Raw genomic sequence first — 23,697 nt, forward strand, 5'->3', positions numbered from 1 at the left:
GTTAAAAAGGGTAGACATGCATTTACAGCCTTTTTCTGAAGCAAATTGGGGGTAATTAATGTGCACTAATTCTCCCACTGGACACCACCTGCTTTTGCATTTCAAGGGCCAAATCATGATTGGGTTTAGAAGCTTATTTGGAAGGAAGGAGCGGTGTAGTAGGTTCGCAGGGGGAGGGAGGCCAGCGATAGAGAAGGAAGTGGTAATTTGAAGTATGGCAGACCTATTGGGAGGGAAGTCCCACAGTGACACAGATTTCAGGAGGACAATGCATACAAATGAGATCATTACTGACATGGTGGGAGGCCTTTTGGGCACAAAAAAAGCGATACACCCCAGCTGCCACATTCCCCTCTTCTGAGACTGTGGCTAACATGTTCCAGGTATATGCAAATTATGGATAATAGACCGCCTTTTACAGGGAATGTTGTGTGTTATTTGTGGCATGAAGCGATTTCTCCTTGTGTATGTGCCAGGATGCAATATTTTGTCTGACAATCACAGAGGCATTCCCTCTGAAAGGCGCCACGATTCTGTCGACACTGAGAATTGAGACGTTCAGCTCTGTCTTCAAACACTTCGAGGTATGACAAAAGACTATGAAGCCTGTATAGAAATATGAAGGACACCATGATGTCACTCAGTACCCAGGTGGGAAGATACTTGGAGGGAAAAAAAGGCACCAGTACGGCATCGTTTATAACGCAAGTGAAAGGGCAAGGCTTTGTAATTGTGAGAAAAGGTCTTCTGGAAATGTGTCGAGAATGGATGCTAGAATTCTCTCAGGTGATTTATCTATTGACAACATCATGCGCGCACACACGCTCATGAGGATCCATCTGATGAAGGGTGTGACCTCAAGGTTTCTGGCTATCAAGCTTGTCTTTAGAGCATGTCACTGGGTGGGATCGGGGGTCGAAAAAACATGTCATCTAGAGTGACAGTGACCAAGACCCTCTAGGGCGTCTTTCCAGTCGCCAAAATGTGAAGAAATGGACCTTAGAATGTCCTTCCAATGCAGGAAATATGATTAAGTAACCTAAGTTCCAGTAGAGAAAATGTGACAAAGTGCTTTTTAGGGTACCCTTCCAGTGGACATAAGGTGGCAAAGTGCCCTCTAGGGTGCCCTTCTAGGGGACCAAAAGTGATTAAGTGTCTTCTAGGGTGCCCTTCCAGTGGACACAACATGATAAAGTGTCCTGTAGGGTGTTCTTCTCAGAGATGAATAAAGTGCCATTCCAGTGGAGAAAATGTAATGAAGTGATCCCTTGGGTGGTCTTTCAAGGCAGAAAATGTATAAAGTATAAAGTGTCCTCTAGGGTGTCCGTCTGGTGAACAAAACATGCTAAAGTGCCCTATAGGGAGGGCTTCCAGTGAGTTACAGAGGTGTAGGAGTTTTTGTACTTTAGGTCACATAATTAAAGAATGTTTATCTAAGCCAGGGATTGGAACTGTAAAAATGCCCGATGGCCAGGACAATGTGATAAAGTGCCTACTATGGTGTCCTTCCAGTAGATAAATTAAGGGACAGAAGTGGATAAAAACGGAACTGTCGTACCATAAATGCATCACAACTTTAAGGGCACTGGGGCCCCACCAAATACAGCTGGTGCCCTTTATATTTTTTTTGCCCCTGCCCCTCAGACAACCCAAGTCTGCCACTGGAGTATCTTATTTTATGTTATTTCTTTGTTCAGGTACTTGCTACATGCCTGATTTCAAATTTTGTTCTGTTCTCACCTGCTTATTAAAATAGTACACAGGGACTAAATGCACCACAATTACATTAAACCTTTCATTAAGCCACTCAAAGTACTTAGGTGAACCATAAGCTTGTCTCGGTTTCCTCCCCTTCTCTCAGCTGTATCTTTCTATCGCTCTTTCCTAGCTTTCATATTCAGAGAAAAAAACAGCCAAGAGCTCAGTTTACAGCCAGCTGGGAAGGAGTGTGGATATGGCTGCAAGGGAGCTCAAGGAGCTAAAGGACTGTGTCTGCAGCGTGCCAGCAGGTTAATCAGCTACTAGCAGGACTCCCTCCCCATTCCTTTGATCTCAAGCAGGTTTCGGGCAGCAGCCAAATACACTCTTCTCTGGACAAGGGCCACAGAGGGAGGCATGATGGTTGTATGTGAAACCAACGGACAGATGGAAAGTGTAGAGAGCTTGGAGGTCTAGGTTGAGGACTGGGGCGGGAATAACGGGAGGGAGAATATGAGGAGTCTTACAAACCGCCACGAATATTGTCCCTCACTCTGCGGGAGTGAAATCACGACTGAAACTGAGAGAGGCAGGTAAAAGCTCGCCGTGCATTGCTAATGACTCGGTCTCAGGTATAGCTCTTACATTGTTCTAGGTGATTAATGAGGTGACAGTCCCCCTGTAATGAATACACCACAAGCTAATTGTCCAACTAATGAGAAAAATCTCTCTAGTTTGTCAATTTGATATTCAATTTCTAAAGGTGACTCCAGAATGGATGACCTTGCCAATAACAGCACTATTGTTTATTATAAAATCACTCTGCCTTCAAGGTTTGGGGGTTTTTTTTTTCTTCAAAGCAGAGTGGACAGATATTTCCTCAAAGGTTTTTCATCAACCTTTCAGCACTGCAATGGCGAAAGAGCAATTTAGCACCATTATGAGTTTGATGTTGTGTCACTGCCACAGAGCCCAATCTGATGTACTTTAAAATCTACAGTTTATTATATACCCTTTAAACTTTGACAACTATGCACTTACAAAAATAATAACAACAGTAAATTGAGGGTTGCAATATGTGAGCTTTGTTTAGTTTTTTCTATAACGGACATGGGATGATGGACTGTTTATAAGTTTGTATGAGTCACTCACTTAAGTGAATCAGGTTTTTAAGTGTCTCACCAAGTCAGTCACCCAGCACTTGGTGAATCACACACCGCCCTCAGAACATGCACACCTGAGACTTCTGCAGGCTGAGCCATCTTACTTCCGGTTTCACTCTCCACCCTCCAGTGAAACGAGCCATTTTGTGAGAATTAGGATGCTCATTTATGGGTGGTGACTGCCTGCAGTATAGGCGGGATTTGGTACTGAGTACTGAGTTGAAAAAAGTGCCAATAGTAGTTGCTTTTCTCAAAAGGCTGGTGAATACAGTAATTAACTTGATACATTTTCACATATACAGTTAATGTAGAGCTGCACAATAGTGTGAGCAACAAGCGAGTCAGTGAACGAGTCAGTGGAGATGAGGACTCCCAAATCAGTAAAAGGAGTCATTCGTTTTCAACCATCGATTCGTGACTTTCACATCACTATGCTATAATGGTTTTGTTATGAATCTCAGGCACAGACAGCCCACTTTCCCTTATCATGCATCTTTTGAAATAAGAAATAACACAATTCTTGCTTTTAGAAAATGGAAAGTTGAGTTCATGAGCACACTTGAGGGTTTTACAGCTACAGCCTTGGTCTGGGTAAGTAGCTTAGGGTGGCTAACGTTAGCTAATGTTAACTGTATGATTTGTGTATTATACTGTGGCATTATTTATTGGTGGATGTGTACTTCCTTGTGCATATTTATTCTGCTGTTGTATATAAAATATGAATAGCTCATCTATGGCTGGGCTATATATATGCATTGTATTGTATCATGAAATGAGGCTACATACCATCTTAGATTTTTAATATTGTTATATAAACAGTATATTAATCAAAAATCTTACTGTATTTTGTGAAAGTACCAATAGTCATTCCTATAGAGTTGTTGAAATATGGATACATATCAATATCTAATAAATGTATTTGGTCAAATCACCTTGAGCTATGGTCATTTGCAAAAACAAATGTTTTTTGTTTTTGTTTTTTTGCAGTCACAATCAATCTGGTGTTGGGTTGTTGTGATATTTCAAAATCTGTTAATTTTCCCAAATCAAGTTTTTATTGTGCACTCAAGGGCATATCAATCAAACTGGTGTTGGTTTATTCAATTTGAGGACGACTTTTATCTGTTTGTGCAAATAAACTCTTTGAGGAGCCTTTTATCATCTAACCAGGGACAAAAAAGATTAAAATCAGCCTTTGTTTTAGTTCTAATTTACAATTTTTGAGTAATAATGTAGTAAAACAACAATACATATAATTTCCTGACTTAATTGCTCTTCTTTTATTGTGCTACTGTTAGTAAATTAGAACATTTTATTTCCCCATAATACCCTAATTGTCACCTGGTGTCACAATTCCTGCTGTTAGGATCTTTTTGAGTGGAAAACAGTTGAATCCAAAAGAATCTGCTGAAATAAGTTAGTTATTTCACATGAGAGAGAGAGAGTTTTTGTTTGAAGCGTTCAGGTACAGAAAGGTAACATCTTGTAATTATGTGGACCAATCAGGATTTGAGGATAGGTGGGAGGGAGGAAGGTGCCCCAGTACTGGAGAGGTGCAGACCATGAAAAAGTACAGGTCGCACACAATGCAAATAAGTTGAGCTGCTTTGTCCTTTGAAACCCTGAAGAAGACTGTCATGTCGAAATGCTGGTAAAATATTAAAATATTATTTGCATTGTGTGTGACTATTTTCTCCCACGACCAATCGGGATTCAACAATGTCTGAATCAAAATGTGTTGACAGTTGCATGGTTGCCTGCTTTTGTTGACTGTCAGACAAATCTGATACAACCACACGCACACTGTCCTAATGAAACTGACTGTTTGAGTGTTAAAGGACCAGTGTGTATGATTTAGTGGCAGATTGCAAACACCTCGCATTACCCTCTCCTTCCAAGCATGTAGGAGAACCAAAAAAGAACCAGCGTTTGGTTTGTCTGTTCTGGGCTACTGTTGAAACATGGCGGTTCAACATGGTGGACTATGTGGAAGAGGACCTGCTCATTCTAAAGTAACACAAACACAACTTTTCTCATTTTCAAGTTATTATACACTAATGGAAATACAATAATATTCCATGCATTCTGCCAAATGATCCCAGTAAATCTTAAACACTGTTCCTTTAATAAATAATATGGATTGTATGTTTTTTATTTATTCATTTATTTTGTATTTTAACTCTATTTATTTAGTCATGAATATTTGATGATGAGAAGAGCTGTTCCAGGATTTCATCACTATTCTTATGTGTAGAGATAGCAATTACATACAAATGACATTATTCTTAATTATTCCTACTGTGCACTATTGACATACTTTGTATACCTTTAAGTATGCTGACATTTTTAGCTCATTAAATTGATTTTTTTGTCTAATAAACAAACGCATAAGTGGACAAACTTATTTATTCTGCAGCACACTGTATTTCAGAATTTGTCATGCATATTTCACAATCTGCAGCATGCATAGTCACAGCTGAGGGGCTGAATGCAGACCTGTTTAATCTTTTAAAAGACCTACAGTATATTTTTTATAATTTGTTGCTGTTTTTGTGTTTATTCACAGTTTGTGTGCGTCTCTTCTAGCCCTAATGAATGCCCTCGCCATTTTTTCTCCCAGCCAAAACAATGTCTAAATGTTTCCCCTTTGGTGGCAGCTATTCAGTCAACACAAACACTGGCACGGTGACAGTCATCTGCTGGTTGGTCGCTTCGTTCTATTCAGTTTGCTTGCCAGACTAATCTCACTGGGGTTCCATCACAGGGCCAGTGCTGAGAGCGCATCAAAACTGTGAAAATGGCTACCGTGACAGGCTCCTGGCATTCTCTCCATTTGGGGATGATGAGTACATTTGATATACTGAGGCCCAGTCCAAAAATCATCATTCCACCGCTCAACTCAGCATAGCTAGCTGTTGCAGCCCTCTGGTTATGAATATCCTACACCGCCCACCTCCTTTCCAATCTACACCTGACTTTCATCCCTGCCTCTTCTTCTCTCTGTCTGCCTATTCATTCATCTACCCAGACTAGGTAGGCATTTCACAATGGCCACAATGACCATGGCTGGCCACTGTGCCCCTCAGTTTGGCCTTATGCTCCCCCCAAAAATTATGTGTCCTGCAGCCACAGTGCCCACACTGACCAAGCTAATTTTGGTATTTTTGGTATGAATGGCTGAAAAACCATCAAGCTATTGAGTGTAATGTAAACTATGGAATAGAGAATAAAGAAACTAGATGTGAGTGTCATTGTGATATAAACTTTTTTTAATAATGAACCTATTGATCCTTTACAACTGTGGTTTACACTGCAGACTGGAGTCTCTGTTAAAAGTGACAAAAAGGTAGATCCATGTTAGATACGCTCGTCTCCTCTTCATTGCGCTGCCGGATGCTGGAAAGTCATTATGACTTTTTTCAAAATAATGATTTAGTATCTCAAAATAGTGACTCATTATCTCAAAATAATGAGTTAGTGTCTCCAAATAATAAATTGCTATCTCAAAATGATGAGTTGTTATCGAAAAATAATAGTTTACTATTTCAAAATAATTACTCAGTATGTCAAAATAATGACTTATCTCAAAATTATGATTTCGTGTCTCAAAGTAATGAGAAACTTTATTATTCAGGGACTACTCTGAGAAAGCTGATCGTTATTTTCTTATTATTTTGAGACTCATTATATATTGGACTCTGTTTAGTATGATGTCATTATATAGACTGACCTCTGACTGACCTCCAGAGTCCCCGTGCTTCGTGTTAACAAATTAGCAAAGACAGAAAAAATGTTTGATGGCCTTTCTGCCCTAGCATTTGGCCTTTGTGCTTCAAAACTGACAACATCAAAGACCAAATTGCCCTGACCCTGATCAATGAATGAATGATCAAATTTCAGGCCTGTACCTAACTATCTTCCTCTTCTTCCTTTCTCTTCAGTGCACCATCCATCCAGCTACACTCTGCTTCTTCATCTGCACCCAGTGATTCTCTTTCTCTCTGTCTCTCTCCAATGCAATCAGCCCTCCTTGCTCTTCTCGGGCTGAAGAATCAGGCCTCTTCAGCTTCTGCAGCCACAATCCTGGTATCATTTATCTACTTTTCACTCACTCTTTATTCCCTTTCTCTTCTTCTCAACCCATCTATCTGTCTACGTGTCAGCTCTTTCTCCCTTTTGTCAACTTATTCCTGTCATCTACTCCATTAAATGCTTCTGTATTCCCTCAGTGGCTGCATTTCTTTTCTATTCACCCATGTCGCTCTGTTTCTCCAGCTTTGCTTTTCCCTCTATCCTCCTTCCATTCTCTCTCAGATGTCAGACAAAGCCAGGGAGTAAATTCATCATTTATCAGGTCGCTCTGAAATTTATGGTGTTGAAAGGATGAATTAGACTGGCGGCTTCTACACTCAGCTTAGTCAGAGTTCTGAGAGCGACAGAGATTGGGTCTCAGATAGAGCTAATCATGTTTGGCCCCGGGGACGCGTGGGGATTTATCTTGCTCCCGAGGAATTGTTTTGTCTGTGTTTCAAGACAAAGATTGGCAGATATTTTGAAACGGCGCAACTCATTGTGTCTGTTTCAGGTTGCAGGAGTTGTAACATTGTGTGCATCGGTGCATGGATAAAGGTCTTTGTGTGTTCGAGTGCATGTGTGTCTGAAAATGAACACAAGGCCGTTCTCGTTATGACCAACCCTCTTGCACCCACCGCAAATAATGGGACACACACGCAGACACACTTTCCCCGAGGCCCATGCAGAGTAGTTAGGCCAATGGTCATTCATCTGAGACAACGCCTGAACCTCAGCCAGCTCCGGCAAAGTGTGATGCACAATTTCTGCCCAGCTCGGTCTAGTAATTCTTTGAATCAAAGATTCAAACTCACGCAAAAACATCATGTAATCCAAAATCAAAGAGTACAGGGATTCGGATTGTTATATAAGGAAACTGGAACCCTCTCACTAAACAAAGACGAGCCCCTGCAGTAATGTGGGTTGTCACAAAAGTACACACAATCGTAGGGGAGATGCACCGCCCTGATGAAGAACGAATGGAAAAAAGGACGAGAAACGTGGATAAAAAGGAATTTGAGGACAGAAAAAAAAGATTGAAGATCTGAGAGGGCACTGTTAGAGGAGGGGAATAATTAGAGAGAGGGAGAGACAAAGCAGTCACACATACATTCAACGCCCACACACAAACACACACACACACACACACACACACTGAACATGTGTAAGCTGCAAAAGCCGGATGGAAATGCTGCTGTATGGGATCAGTGTGGTTATATTGTTGTATAGAAGAATGGGACTGTGAGGCGCAGAAGTACTTTATTTCTCAATATTTACAGGCATTACAATGCACAATTCCTATCCTGTAAACCTGCTTCTGATAATCACTACTGGTAAATTGTATGAAGATTAAATACTAGTTTACAAAAAGGTATTTAAAGGTCCAGTGTGTAAGATTTATTGGGATCTACTGGCAGAAAATGGCAGAAATGGAGTATAATATTCAGAAGTATGTTTTTATTAGTGTATAATCACCTGAAAATATGAGTTGTTGTGCTTTCCTTACTTTAGAATGAGCCTTTATACCTACAGACGGCATGCGTCTCTACCGCGATGTCTGCCACGTTGTGCTGCCATGTTTCTACAGTATCCCAGAACAGACAAACCAAACACTGGATTTAATTAGGACCTTCTGCATTTTTTGCAAGTTTCTCAGCCACTGCAAGTTCTCCTACATGCTTGGAAGGAGAGGGTGAGACACGTTTTTCATAATCTGCAAGCTCACTGCTTCATGCCACTAAATCCTACACACTGGTTCTTTAAAACAGATGTCTTGTGGGAGTAGTGGACATTGCATTGTAGGTCCTTGGCCTATGATATTAACCACTGGTCATCCTTTCTCTTGCTCCTTTATTTCTGCCTTCACTGTGTTGAACTGTAGAGGCCCAACAGTTTTTAGTTAAAGATAATTCTGTTTGGGTCCTTTTTTGTAGTTTTAGTCACCGTTTCTGCTATTGAACTCTAAGTAATTACTGAGATCTGCTGGGAACACAGTCACATTGTTACAATGAAGTCTGACGGGGCAACAAAACAAGTGGTTAGAGGATCAGACAGGTTGTAAACAAGCCAGCCATCATTCATTCCATTATTTAGTAAATTCAGTCTTTCAAGTTGCGTCTTTCAGCAGCTAGTGTCAGATTTAACTTCATTCATTACCTCTGTTTCTTCTGACTAAAAAAAAGAAAGACTTAGGGAGCGACTTGAATGCAGAGTTACCAGCAGAGCTCTGGGAAGAGGCAATGTCTCAATTCAATGACATCAAGTACAACAGCTCTGCCACAGAGCTTTTAAACTTTTTGAATAGTGTAATTTAACTGTATGTTTATCAATAAGATTGTTAGTGGTGGTGTTGCACTGGACCACATTATACTGACATGTATTTCTGATATTCTACCCCCTCATGTTTGCAACAGGGTTGGACAAAACATCAGAAACACACAATGCGGTCTGGTTAACCGCTGTGAAATACAACCTCGATCATAAACATATGTTAAATTAACACCTCTCTGTCAGTGTCAATCAAAACTTAATATTATTATTTCTGTAAAGGTATAATTTCTGGCTGTGCTGCTGCATTGGACTGCATGAAAATTTACAGGTATACCTAATTAAGTGCTGGATGCTTTTTGGAGTGAGATTAATTCAGGCAGAAGGTATAAGATGATGCATAGACTCAATTAGTCAAAAACAGTGTCCTCGATATGAAACAAGTGCAGCTGGTGCATCTTCTTTGGTTTTGCCCAACATTACACAAGGTTTGCCCAAATGACTTGGAGCACCATTTGCATCTGATACTTGAATATGAGCTGTGTGTTTGTATCACTTGCCCTCGCTCCTGAGATCTAAACATTGTGACGACATCTCAATGACTTTTAGTTAAATTACCTTCTCAATTGTCTGACAGTGCTTTTGTTCTCTCTAGTTTAATTTCCTTGTATTGTTTTGTAGCTTTTATTTTAAATTGTCGACTTGGAAGCTGTAATACATTACAATATGAAAAAAACAGAGTTTAGTTAGCTTATCTAAGAGGAAGTGTTGGTAATAATCTCTTAACGTGCAAAGACACTGTGTGCACAAACTTACATGTTGTTCAATACATTGCAATAGATGTTTAAATGGTCAGTTTGGGTGGTAATTTAACTGTTTGCTCTCATTTTCTTTTCCAAATTATTTTGGGTAATCTGGAGATCTGTTTTGTCTGCTCATGCTTTTTTTCCCATCTGACTAATTTTAAGCAGTGTTGCCACATTCCTGGGTGATCAGTAATTAACTTTAGGGTTGTTCTGATACAGACACAGAAATGCCACCGATACAGCCTAAAATGCTAGATCGAGTATCGGCGAGTACACATGTCTATGCATAATTTATAGGTCCTGAAAATAGGACACTGTGTCCCATATGCCATTTTTTTAACCTGAGGCAGGTGTGGCAATCTTATCACATACTGCACAGGGTTAGTAGTATACAGCTGTTAAAAACACAAAACGTAAAAACAGATTTTAATGCACTAATATCAGACAGATGCCCAAAGGTATAGGAATTGGCAGTGGAAAGGAAAAAACCGGATTGAAACATCTCTGAAACATTATTATAATTGTTAGGACTGGAATAGAAATGTTTTTCCTCTTCATACTGATTCAGATAGCTGAAAGCAAGCTGAACTTGCTTTGCGCAAGTAATAGTGTCCGATTTCGGGGTTAATGAAGATTGTGGTATCAGATTGGTGCATAGACATGTATTTGCCAATACGAATACCAGCATTTTAGGTCAATACCGGTATCAGTATTAGAACAAGTGTAGACTTTACAAAAATAAGTGCAAAGTTGTAATGAAGTGAACCTGCCTATTAAGAAGACATTCCTAAGAAAAAGGAGATATGTGCAAATCTAACCCCACATTGCTTGAGTAATAATTAAAACCAGGTCTTGGTGTAAAAAGCCTCCTGCTGCCATTTAAAGTAGATCCTAACACCTCTATACTTTGGTGGTCCAACTTTTCAAACACTGCTGTTGAGATGTCCAATTTTCACGCCCCGGGCTATTTTGCAAGCAGCTCGGAATGACAAGCAATCCACCAACACCTTTTGTCTTCACCTATTCCCAACCAGGGAGAGAGGGCAAGCCCAGATCCGGTAACTGTTTATTGAACGACCTGAGAGCCTTGTGGCGGCAGCTCTGCTGCTTTCAAGTTAAGCATTAGGAGTGTGAGAAAGCAGTCGATGAGTCTGCACCCTAACATGTAATTACTCATGAGATGACAACGCCTTTACAAGGGAGGGAGGATGAAAAAAAAAAAAAATCAATCATCGTTGAATTACTATCACTGAGTGCCCTGCAAATTACCTGTGCAGAAGAGAAAAAGAAATTACCACGCATTCGATCCTTCGACCTCAACTCCATTCCAAGACAATGGCAGGCGGACAGAAAAGGGAACAAACCTCAATGGGATCACCTGGAAGGAATCCAAAGCTGAAAAGCCTGAGTTCTTTATGTTGTGCATTACTTAAAACGAGATGCAAACCCAAAGGCTATTTAGCAGTGACTTCTGGATGGCTTTGGATCATGGATTATGACAGACGTATTGATAGATGGTTGAGAAAACAACCACTGAAAGCTAATGCAGAGGGCATCTGAAATTACTGCCCATTAAAGATGGAGAATTATCATGTAAGACAAGACTGTGATCTAAAGCAACAACAGAAAAACTACCTCTGTACAACAATGCAGCCACATTTATCCATTTAGTTCGGTTCCCTCAGTGTTTACGTCTACGTGATGGAGACGATGCTGTTGTGTGCCACATGCTATGGAGTTTCTCAGTATTTTCCGGTATAAGTGTGGCTGAGACACAGTTATGAAACCCGTCTGACTTTATCTGTTCAAAGAAAAGCAAAAGACAGCCAACGGCAAAAGAAAGCCAGAGACAGAAGAGATTAACATCACCTGCGCTGGCATTGAACCAAACCAAAACAGCGTGCCAGGTCACGCCAGGAGAGGATGCTGCTCTGTCCTTGTCAGTGAAGGCATGCAACACGGAGCATGCTGTAGGGCTGCTGAGACATAGGGCTGAGAAGTGAAAGGGATCAACTCCTATTTGTTTGCTCCTTACCATTGGGTAGCATCAGCAGTTTTGCACTGTTTTTGTCTTCCAGTGTTTGGAAAAAAAGGCTACATTTCTGCTCACGTTAGCTCCACTTCTGGTAATGTTGCTCTGTTTAATCTTCAACATTGTCTATTTATTCTGCGTCTGTTTCTGTCCAATTATGTCTTGCTGCTATGGCACAATTTTACCTCGGAGATCAATAAAGTTTCATATTATCTTTTGTCATCCCAACTTCTCCTTGCCTCAACTGCCACTTTGTGCCCATGTTGCTTCCCTGTGCGTCTGCTCTGTTTGACTAAGTGAAATTGAAGAGTGGGTAATAGGGAACAAGGAAACAAAGGTGGCCTCTCTAAAGCCGGCTGGCATGGAGACACAGGTATCAAAGACGGGGAGAGCCAACTTAATTTAATGGATAGTTAAGTAGAAGCGGGAGAGGATTTTTCTCTTCCTTCCTCCTCTCCTTTACCCTTTCTCTCACTCCCTCACCCCGCTAGGTGAGCGGCACATCTCTGTGCCAAATGAAGGGAGTGCCTGAGCCTCCAAATGGAGCGGGCTCCGTTTGATGACCCTATTTGTATTCTGCTGCTGTGCTGCTTCTGCTGACCTGGGAATGAGAGATACAGGCAGGCAGCAGCTTTATCTGGCCAACAGGCCACCCTTGGTTTCTGCCTCTATCCTCCTCTCCTTGCTTGCCCGACGACCAAATGCCTCTTGGTGCCTTTTAATCCCTTCCCTGAAATGAACTGGCCAGATGTTGCACAGTTAATGCCTCTTGCAAGACAAAAGATTCGAGCTCGACGTGCTCCTCTCCTGTGGAGGCAGCTGCGAGGGCAATGAAAGTAGTTTTTTTGAGGCATGGTTTGCTACAGGAGCATTGTGTGTGCCAGTTAATGCAACTCCATGTTTCTCAAGGCTCGTTTATGCTCCTGCGTATGAAAATAGATATGTCTGTTTGAAGGAATGTAAGCATCACTGCCCACTAGTGCAGGACTTGCTACGCACTGCCCCTTTCTCCTTTCTCTCCTTCTGGTCAATACAGTTTTTAGACATCAGTGTCTTATGTTTAAGATTCTGATTGGGCAACATCAAATGAAACACTGCAAACAAAACCACTGGTGGGATAGAATTTGAATGTCTTATCAACCACTGGAAAACTGGGTTCTTTAAGCATGATGCAGCAGAAACAAAGCGCTCAGGATGAGAAAAGGAGCCTGTGAATATGGTGTCGACGTGTTATAATCTTTCTTTGACCACGAAGCCATGTGGTTTACACTGCAGACTGGAGTCTTTGTTAACAGTGAAAAACAGCTAGAGCAACATTAAGTGCACTTGTCTCCTTTCCATTGCACTCCTGGATGTGCTGTGTCTATCTCTTAAAAAAGATTCTGCATCAATAACATCAAAATTCTCATTTTTTAAGGCACTAACTCACACAGATTCAGCTAAATTTAGTGACCACACCAAAGGCCAAGTAGCCTCAACCCTAAAATAATGAAATATCCAGGCCTGCTGCCCACATGCTTTCATGCATCCTTTACGTTGGCATAGAGGCTAAGTACTACATCCACTAGAGGGCACTGCTCAGAGCCGAACGTTACCCCGAAGAAGAAGAAGAATCAAAAGTTTCTGACAACAACAAACATGGTAACGCTGGAGGAGGTTGTAATAATGTACCTCTTGAGAAAGAGGCATAAGCAGAGGCAGTGTTGTAGGCAGTGGTGATCTGTGTAGCCATTAAATACATCGTAACATGTGAATGGAGAATTCTTTTCACAAACTGACGACGACTGTCATTTCCAGTACTTCAAGATTTCTTGAACTTCTTTGAGTCCTGTGGTTGTGTCTTGCTTAAACATATTAGCTACACAATCACCAGTGGTAATGTTCCATTTTGTCTGTATCCGTAAACTTTCAGAAAATGTGCAAAGATCTGGATGAAATAAACACAAAGTATGGACAGAAGGCTCCATGCATACCTGTAGCTAACATTTAGCATTAATGAGCCTTTAGTCAGAACACTAAAGGCTTGTTTTACTCAGAAGAGAAGGAAAAAATGAATCTTTTTGTATGTTATCAGTGGTGCCCTTTGCTTTAGCAAACAGGTGATGTCCAGTGGTTTTAAATAGTTTTACTCTAACTCTGGCAGAAATTCATCAAACAAATAAATAAGAGACACATTACCTGTGGGAAAGTGTTCATTGACAGGCCAGTTGTCCACCTGCAAAGTGGCATTGCCTCCATTTCTGGTGAATCGGACCAAATGATATTTGCCGTCGTTTACTGCTGTGGTTGTCTCCTTTACACTGATGTCCACTGTCCCAATGTTGAATGTCACACCTACTTTGCCTTGTTCCTGGAAGAGAAGGAGACCAAAAATAGTTAGTGGCTGCATGATGTGCATATAGGGATTATCATTTTTGCATCACAATTTTAATTCTAACTGAAAAAAATCTCATAAAGTCATAATGATGTTACATTAGTTTGAGTTTCTAAAAGACAAAGAACAAGAAAAAGCACCATCTGTGCAACACTACAATACTTCATTATGATCTTGTTTGTCACACATTTCTCCTTTATTGAAAAATTGCAGCAATTTAATTTGGTTATTGCACTTGGCCATACTGTGACTTCGATAATATTTTGTTATAACCGTGTAGCCACAGTCTGATTCCAACATTCAATAAATCCAGATCTTTGAATACTGAGCTTCACTGAACTGTCGACTCCCATCAAACACAGAGAGTTCTGTTTCTCAATAAGTCACATCAAATCTGTCTCAACTGTCAAACTTAAACATTTTTTAACATTTGAACTGCTTCTGTGCCACCTACTGTTGTGCAGTAATTAATTAATTATGCAATAAACTAACTGTAAAAAGTTCAATAAAGCTACTTGGATGAATGCCCTTGGCTGGTGCTAATGGTGAACTGCTCAGAGAACCTGAGGACGCTAGCGCGCTACGCTTCATTATACCACTGTAATGTGATGAAAATAGGCTGCCAGCAGAGATTGTAATGATGAGTAATGCTCCCCGCAGCCTGTCACTGCAAAACTGGCAGGACAGATGCCTTTTCTGCTGCGGCCCTTACAAACGGCATGAATACCATATGTTTTGCTTAGCAGCTAATGCTAAAGCAGTTTTACCGTGTCCATAAATCGTGACGCCTTCCCATCATTTCCTGACTCCTCTCCCCGCGACCCCACTAATTTTCATGAGCTGCCAGCGTGTTTTATTGTGACTGTTTGCGTATTCATGGGCATGTAGGCGTTACAAGCAAAAGGTTTTAGAGCGGAGGCAGGGTTTGAATGAGTGGGGATGTGGAAGGGCTGTGTTTTCTGTGTCATTTGTTTTAATCCCCCACAGGGAATCTCTCAGTGTAATTACCTACTTTAGAAGCCGGGAGCACAGGGACCGTTTCTCATAACAAAACCAAAATTAAGAAGGCTTGCACAGGGGGCAGACACATATTGTTAATTGATCAGCTGAGACACTGGCCCTGGCTAACTATTACAATGCACGCCTTGATAATGTCAAGCTAAATTTAACAATGCTCATCGGCACGGAAGCACCGCAAGACCGCTACCACTTAAATGACACAACACTTAAACCTGTGGATCTCTATTTAATGTTACAGACTGTTAATACCGTGAAAGAGCTCTTAATAAGGCCAACCTATACTTACAGTCCCTCGTGCTTTTACACTCTCAAATATTCCCCAAGTCGAAGAATATAACATTACAATACAATACAACCAGACTATTACAGCAAGCTGCAGTGTGCAGTAATAAATGAAGTGTGTCATTTTATTGGTGCCGGCAGACCCTTAGACTTTTAGTTTTGTTCTCTGGTAAAACACATTTTGCTGAGTTCGTTTACAGTGCATTTTTGCTGTATTTATGAAAAGAAAAAAAAATACATATGAGATCAATAAGGAACAAATATTAACTTTTAAATCAAGTTTGTTCCTGTGTTTCTACTCCGTAAGTAGAGCACCTAGAAAGCACTGGAGGAGAGCAGACAGCTCTCTTTTCATTTCTCTAAATTAAGATCAGTTTTTGTTCCTTAGCATTTTTGGAGGAGCACAGGGGCTGGAGTGTATTCTTGTCTTGATTTAAGGTACAGTGCATGCAGCAGAGAGGTAATCTTTCTTCAAGTTTCTTTCCCTGCAGTTACAGTGACAGTCAGGTTCAGGGAATAACAAATTACTGACATTATAAGGAGGATTACAATTTTAGAACACATTTGACAATAAGGCTTGATATACTACCATGTGCAGTGCGCACACGTTCCAACACTTCACAAGTTTCACTGTCTTCACCGAGGTGCCCTTGAGCAACGCCCTTAACCCCAGCGCTCCAGTGACGCTGTTCAGTGGCCGGCAGATAAGACTGGTTGTACTGAGCAGCTTCCAGATGTGAATGTGTAACTGTGTGAATGTGATCAAGGCCTTCTTGTAAAAGAGAGCCTTGCTCTCATTGAAACTACCCTGAATAAATAAAGATAGAAAAAAAAACAGTCTCATCACACCAATTTGGTTTCAGTGAAAACCAGCTTATCTTACAAGCCCCAATTCAGTGTCATGGCCTACAGTGAAAAATAATTTTACTGGGTGAATATTTCACCATTATTTTGTCTTTAAAGCAGAAAATGGGAACAACATCATACTACACTGCAAGTTTTGCCTTCAGCTGTGGAAAAAGCTGTCATCATCCAAGAGCTTAAGGTTTAATTTGAAGAAAAATTTACATGTAAGACCAACTGCTAGTGTTACACAGATAAACTGCTAATGTTAGCTACACAGACCAAAGACTAATTTAGCTACACAGAAATCCAGCTAGCTAGCTACGTCAATACTACTACTACACAAGCCCCAGAAAAGTTTAGCTCAATAAGTTTAAAACGTTTTTGGCAGTATACTCTAAGTTTTAGTCTGAAGTGTGAATAACATACTTAACTACATACCACATACTTAAGTGCATTTACATGTACATAATTATAGCTTTTAATCTGAATATGCTTTCACACATAACAAACGAAGGAATAGCTGGACAAAGAAATAATAAAACTAGCAACAAACATAAAACACTAGGCTGTGCAATTTCCCCATATTTGGTATAGAAATAATCCAGCAGTAATGGAAAGGAATGATGCTACATAACTTTAATATTGTGATACTTGGACAAGGTTACTGGCTACATGTTTGACATCTAATTAGTAAGTGTATCTGAATACATTTTTAAAGTAACCCTCTCAACCCTGCAGTGGCTGTGCATTCTGTAGCTTCCTCAACAAGTCCTACCTGCCAAGGCAATCTGAGGACCTGCACAGTATTCAAGGCCTGACTTGTACATACAGTTAAAACATCCTTTGTCTATTCATGAAAACTGATATGGAGCAGCATTACTGTGTGCTTGAGACCATAATGCAAGGAATGAAGGAGCGGCTCTCTGTAACAACCTTCAGCTCTGCTAATAATGGAAAAAGAATGTCACCAAAGACATGAGAAAGCCATCTCCTAAAAGCCGAGGTAAGGGCTTGGAGTGGGAGCCAGACAAACAGAATATGTGCGCACTTAACGTCTCTGTCAGAGAGGCTGTAAATGGGCTCTTAATTTAAGTAGTTGTCATTAAAACTTAGAGCTGCACACAAATGCATACAATAAAAGTGTGTGTGCAGTAGTGTACGGGCACGCTCACTGATTATCTACACTCTTAAAAATAAGGGTTACTAAAGGTTTCTTCCTGAAGGAACCAGTTTCTGAAGAAAGAGTTTGACAAGTGTTCTTTGTAAGACTAAAGGTTCCATTAAGGGTAGAATACCCAGAGAGGGTTCTGGGTGGAAACATCATGCCATAAAAGGGTTCTTTGTAGAACCCATCATGGGGGTTTCTGGGATAAATCTTTCAAAGATGGTTATAGGTATTAACCTTTATTTGGGGTTCTAGGTAGGACTCTCTGAAAGGGTTTGTTTATAGAAGGTTCTACCGGGAATCAAAAAGGGCTCTCCTTTGGGGTAAAAATATCCCTTCTTAGAGGGAAGTCTTTTGTCATTGTCTTTCATCAAGGGTCCCATCAAGGGATCTTTGTCCTCTAATATAAGAGAGTTTGTGGTAGAAGGCCGTGGGTGGGTTCTGGATAAAACTCTTTGAATATAAAAAGGTTCTTGGTGGTACCCCCTAGGCGGGTTCATGTCACTTTCACCTTTTTATGCACTATCTTGTTAGCCAAACTTTCAGTGGAAAGGTTCAAAATATAATCCCCAAAGAGGGTTCTAGGTTGAACAATTACACCGTAGAAGGGTTCTCTGTAAAACCTTTCATAGGGGTTACTTGGTGAAACCTTTCAAAGATGGTTATAAGTATAACCCTTTACGTTGGGTTCCATGTCTCTCTGATAGGCCTATTCCATCACACATGGCAAACATGGAACCCATTCCGGTTTAAGCACAGAGTTTGGAAATATTGTGAGCATGTTCACCAAAAACAATAGGTTCAGAACCTGAAAAGTTGGTTCCTAGCTGGAACCAAAAAATAGCTAGGTTTTGCTGGAAACCAAAGTGGGCTTCTCATATTGTACACACTGTTGTGCATTATACTCTCTGTTGATAGCAACATTTTCACTCAAAACTGGTGGAAATGTGGGATGGTTCATTAGATGCCAAAGATCCAAGAATCTTGAATGGAACCAGTTCAAGAACCAGACTTAATTTGGTGGAAAAGGGCAATGAAAGGCCCCCAAGTGGAAGTTTCTAAAAGATTCTACCTGGAACCAAAAATGGTTTGGGGACAAGTCTAAGAACCCTTTATGATTATGATTAGTTAGTATCTTTATTTCTAAGAGTGCAGCAGCAGATACACATAATCCATGCACCTTGACAGGATAAGGTAAGCACACAGGAATATGTTGATGATTTAATGTGACAAGGTGATGTTCAGTGTGTGTGTTGTACCGTGAAAAATACTACTAAAGCATCCTGGCTCTCCTGACTAATGACAGGACCTTTCTCTGGTAGGAAAAAAACACTATGTCTGACGGCCTGGGTGCATACAAAGCACAGACAGACACATCAGCACTAGTACATCCACTGTGACCTTCAGAGGCTCTGGCAGCCCCGGCTCTCCTGTGTAGTCGCATCAAAGCCACATCACCGACCCACTAATACCTACAAACAAAGACAGATCGTCACCCCCCTGGCCCTGGTACAAACAAACAACAAAACACAACAATTGTACACCTCTGTAACCGTTGCTGAGTGCCTCCGGGCAGTGTGCAGAGAGGGAACCGTGTGCGGTAGTGCCTTGCGATGGCACAGCTCTCCCTCTCTCTTTCAGTCTGCACTCCTCCTGTTGTCCGGCCACCCTCCCGCCTCAGCCACCGCCGTCACCACCCACCTGCCAGCCCACCCCCGCGCTGCAGCAATGTTTGATTGACAGATCCAATTACGTTTTTTATTGGCCTGTCGCTCGCAAGGCGGGAAGGCACTTCATTGTCTCCTGAGCAAAGGGGAAAAATGGCTATTGTTCTCTTAGTGGAAAAGATGATGGCCACTATTCCAGGCGTAAACAAATGATGTGCGGAGAATCACTTCCAAACTTACACACACCTCAATGCAAACACACACACACACAAAGTCATAGAGTGCAACCTTGCACTAAGGAATCTTTGTCTCAGGAGCATCACATGGCAAAAAATACAAAGCAGTGTCGAATAAGGCTGAAAACTAATGATTATTTTCACTGTTGATTTGTCTGTCATTTATTTTCTCACTTAACCGATAAGTTACTCGGTCCATAAAATGTCATAAAGTCATGAAAAATGTTGATCACTGTATCTCAAATCCCAAGGCTCCTCAAATATCCTCCAAGGTCTTGTTTTGTCGACAACCCAAAGATATTCAGAGTGCTGTCACACAACAGTGGTTCTCAACTTTTCTAACTGCAATTCCTTAAAAATTTTTTGCTTACAAATAGGTCGTGTATGTTACAAAATGCATGTATTATTATTTTTTTTTCCAGGGCTTCTGTTTGTCCAGACCTTGGTGGTTCATGTTGGTAATTGACATTTTTGTGCTAGTTTATACTTTTAAAGGAAAAATCTGTAATATATGATATAATAGTTTATCAGACATCAACACTGCAGCCTTGGTGTCCCCTTTGAAATTTCCTTAATTAGGGGCAGAATTCATACTGAATATTTGTCCAAATAGTAAGTGTCTGTTCATGGGGCATAAGAAATCATTAATATAATCTTAGAGGGCAAAGATGTTTGTAATGATTACACTGAGCAATATGTTAATGGAGTTTGGCAGGCAGTAAGGCAGGATATCATTGAACTCCAACTCTAAAGTGTGTATTTGTGGAACAGTGGGCTTTCGTTTTCAGGTAACGGACTTAGCTATACATCGACAGACAACTGACAGGTATAAACAGCTAATCAGCTTGTATTGTTGGAACTGTTGCTTGCTACTGTCAATTTACGATATTGCGTGTGTCCTGCGCTCCTGCAGCCCACAGAGCTTTCCCCGAGTTTGGGGATTAAATAGGATTTCAACCTATTTAATATGGAGTCTATGCCTCCAACTCATTATTTGGACTGCAGTTGTCATTTTTGCATGCGCAATCGCTACATTTTGCTCCTTTAACCATTAATGAGGCAGCCGTTACAGCTGTACTTTGCATGTTTGCAAAACGTGTTTTTTCCTAATGTCCAATGTATTTAAGGGGCTGATGTCAGTGAGAGCTGCTTCCTGGCTCTCATTCTGTGCAGCTCGCCACAATATGTCATCTTTTTAAAATTCCACAATCATCATCACAATCATCTTTAAAAATGACTCAAAATGATTAATCAACCATCAAAATAGTTGGCGATTAATTTAATAGCTGACAACTAATGGATTAATTGTTGCAGCTCTATTTTCCAAACATTCTTCACTAAGTCTCAAAGCAACACATATGACAGTAGAATAGGGAAAGTGGTAATTAAGTGGTATGATGTGCTAAAGCCCTATAATGCTTTAACATGCTCGACACTCTCTATTTAATGCCAGCCATCAACTGTTCTACCACTATAGGAAGAGAATGAGATTATGTTGAGGTTTGTTTATGCATCACTTAAGTGTACAGTATGTGTGGGCATGTTGTGTTCACACTCTGTGTAACTAAGACTGATAAATGTAATTCCAGTGAGCGATGAAGCACCCCCCCACCCTCTTCCTCCTCCACCGCGAGCTGGCCCAGGCTTGGCACGAGGAGCCCCAGCGGTCCCACGTGACCCGGCACACACTGACATCAGTAATCAGGCCCGCCGCAATCCAATTCAGGGCCGATCAATGCCTCCAACACAAGCAGCGCCCCAGGCACAGTGAAAGAGAGAGAATCACTCAAAAGCAGCGGTGGGCGATCCTGCAGACAGCCATCACAGACAGCCCTTAACAGACAGCTGCTGTACCGGGGACAAGCCGCTGCACAATAGACCCCATCGCCAGCTCGCTGAATGGTCACTCTGCTTCACCACAGGCCCCAGTCAGATACATATGTCTGAAAGCCACTTCATGGAGGTAAAATGGGCAGAATTAGCACATTTAGCTCTGCTGGGGAGGGGAAAAAAAGCTGACAAAAGAGGTATGAAGACAGAGAAACAAATGGATAAATTTATGTGGTTATGTGCCAGATATTCTCTATAAGAAAATGTGCATTGAAAGCACTTTAAGGTCATAGGATGTTATTAAAGTGGGAGTTTTTTCCCCCACAAAAGGTATTACATTGCAATCAAACCTTGATTGAAATCTGGTCTGGACACAGAGTAGTTGTAGAGGGATGACTCCAGTGGATCTATATTAGGTCTCAGTTGGGAGGGAGGAAGATCTGATATCAAGAATGTGAACATGTCCCAGGGTGGGAGTTTGGGTTACATATCCAGCCTTTCATCTGACATCAGCGCTCAAGTTAGCTATTGTGGTCAGGGACCATCAAAACTGGATCATGGAAGTGGGTGGAAGCAGAATCAATAGAGTGGAGAAGCTAGGACAACGTGAGATGCGCTGGATTGATGCACCTGGCCTTCACAGTGCCAAAGCCATTTATCGTCAGTAATTGACAGAGATAACTCATAGGCGGCGCAGTGATTTGTAGCTGTCTGTTCTTGTGCGCATCAGGAGTCAGAGTCAGAAATTTGCTAAAGGGTAGGATGTTAGAGGCTGCTGAGGAGGGCGTTTGTGGGTCTGCAAGTCATTTCTTCATGTGCAGAGCGTGCTGACAACTCGACAGGCCCAAAGCCAGACAAGAGCTCCGCATATGCTGAGGTCTTGAAATTGTGTAACACTGTTGGTGAAAATTACTGAAATTCCAGAAAGAATATCTCCATTTCACAATAAATTAAATGGATCAGTTATAGAAAGCAAATATGTAATGTGTAGAGTCAAATGAGTTGTTAATTACTGGATCAAACCCTAGGACAATAAAAAAGTGAAGCTTCAGCTAGAGACCCTGCTATAGTCATGTAAATATGAAAATGATGCCCTGGAAATGGAGCTTTGTGTCTGATTAGATAAAGGTTTGGTTCGCCCAAGATGACAGAAAACATATTTTGTGACTTCCCTATTGTAGCATCTTGTTGTTCATATTGTTTTACATTGATTTGTCCATTCTGTCTCTGAGATTTCTGTCTACACCCTAATTTGATGGAGGTAAATGTAATTCAAAGTATAATTCTGGTGATTTTTATATATTTCCTATTGTGAACAAATCAACAAAGTATTATTTATCTGCACCACAGAGCTCCATTGTTGTCCAAAATTATTAAAATCAATTATTCACATTGTTACAGCGATCAACATGTTTTCTCAGTACAATGAACTTGGACATTGTGATTTGTTTTGATCAAATCTCACAAAGACTATCCTGTTCATGTAAAAACTCACTAGAACAAAAAAAAAGTGTATTAATCCGCCACTGAAAGTAGTCCCAAACAAATGCATCATTTACTCCTGTTTGATTTACATTCTCTAAAACACATTTTACATTCTCTAATACACATTTGTCAGCAATGAAATAGTGGAAAAAGGTCTGCACACTGTTGCCTCTTCAGAACTGAAGAAGAGCAGTACTGTATCTCAAGACGTTACTTGTGGACATGCTAAGAAATTGCACTTGAGTGACAATGAGCTGACTTTTTTTCCACAATTTGTATGCTTTGTTTGACTACAAATTTGTTATGTGTTTTTGAAAATTAACATCTTCAGTCGAACCCCCTGGCTGACAAAAAGTACTGAGAAACATTTATATACACATGTAATACCAGCCTTATCTCTTAATTTGTGGCACTCACGGTTTTGAATAAGTACACTGAAGAACTTGAACTGCATTGTGTCTTAAAAAGTCCCCGTTACTCTTGTTAACCCACAGAACACACTGTCAGGAGGTTTCATGGGGGCTGTTTCTTTGATAGTGTCTTTGAGAGCCTGGCACAGAGAGTTCTGTGGATCACACACAGTAACAAGGCCAGTTATTCTGAGGAGAAAAGTTGTGAGTTTTAAATGTGATTTTTCAATGTTGTGAGCCCTGCAAAATAAATTTCATTCTGCTTTGTTGTATTGGTGTTGCTGCAGAAGCTCAGAAAAAAAAAATTAAACCTGAGCTGATGGCTTAATTAAACATGTACTGTT

The 23,697-nt window shown here is 40.8% G+C and overlaps 1 protein-coding gene across 8 annotated transcripts in view; it reads right to left on the reverse strand.

The window, feature by feature from the left end:
- Positions 1-23,697, reverse strand: part of nrxn3b (neurexin 3b) — a 420,898-nt gene that overhangs the window by 50,012 nt on the left and 347,189 nt on the right. For all 8 annotated transcript variants that reach the window (XR_014771924.1, XR_014771923.1, XM_084737531.1 and 5 more), the window contains one exon: positions 14,217-14,388. Coding sequence is in view for 6 of the 8 variants with exons in the window: in XM_084737531.1 (XP_084593657.1) it covers positions 14,217-14,388 (172 nt within the window). In the remaining 2 variants the exon portion in view is untranslated. The remainder of the gene's footprint in view (positions 1-14,216; positions 14,389-23,697) is intronic.

This window comes from Lutjanus erythropterus, chromosome 15, assembly GCF_056507025.1.
Source record: "Lutjanus erythropterus isolate fLutEry1 chromosome 15, fLutEry1.hap2, whole genome shotgun sequence".
Taxonomy (NCBI): domain Eukaryota; kingdom Metazoa; phylum Chordata; class Actinopteri; order Lutjaniformes; family Lutjanidae; genus Lutjanus; species Lutjanus erythropterus.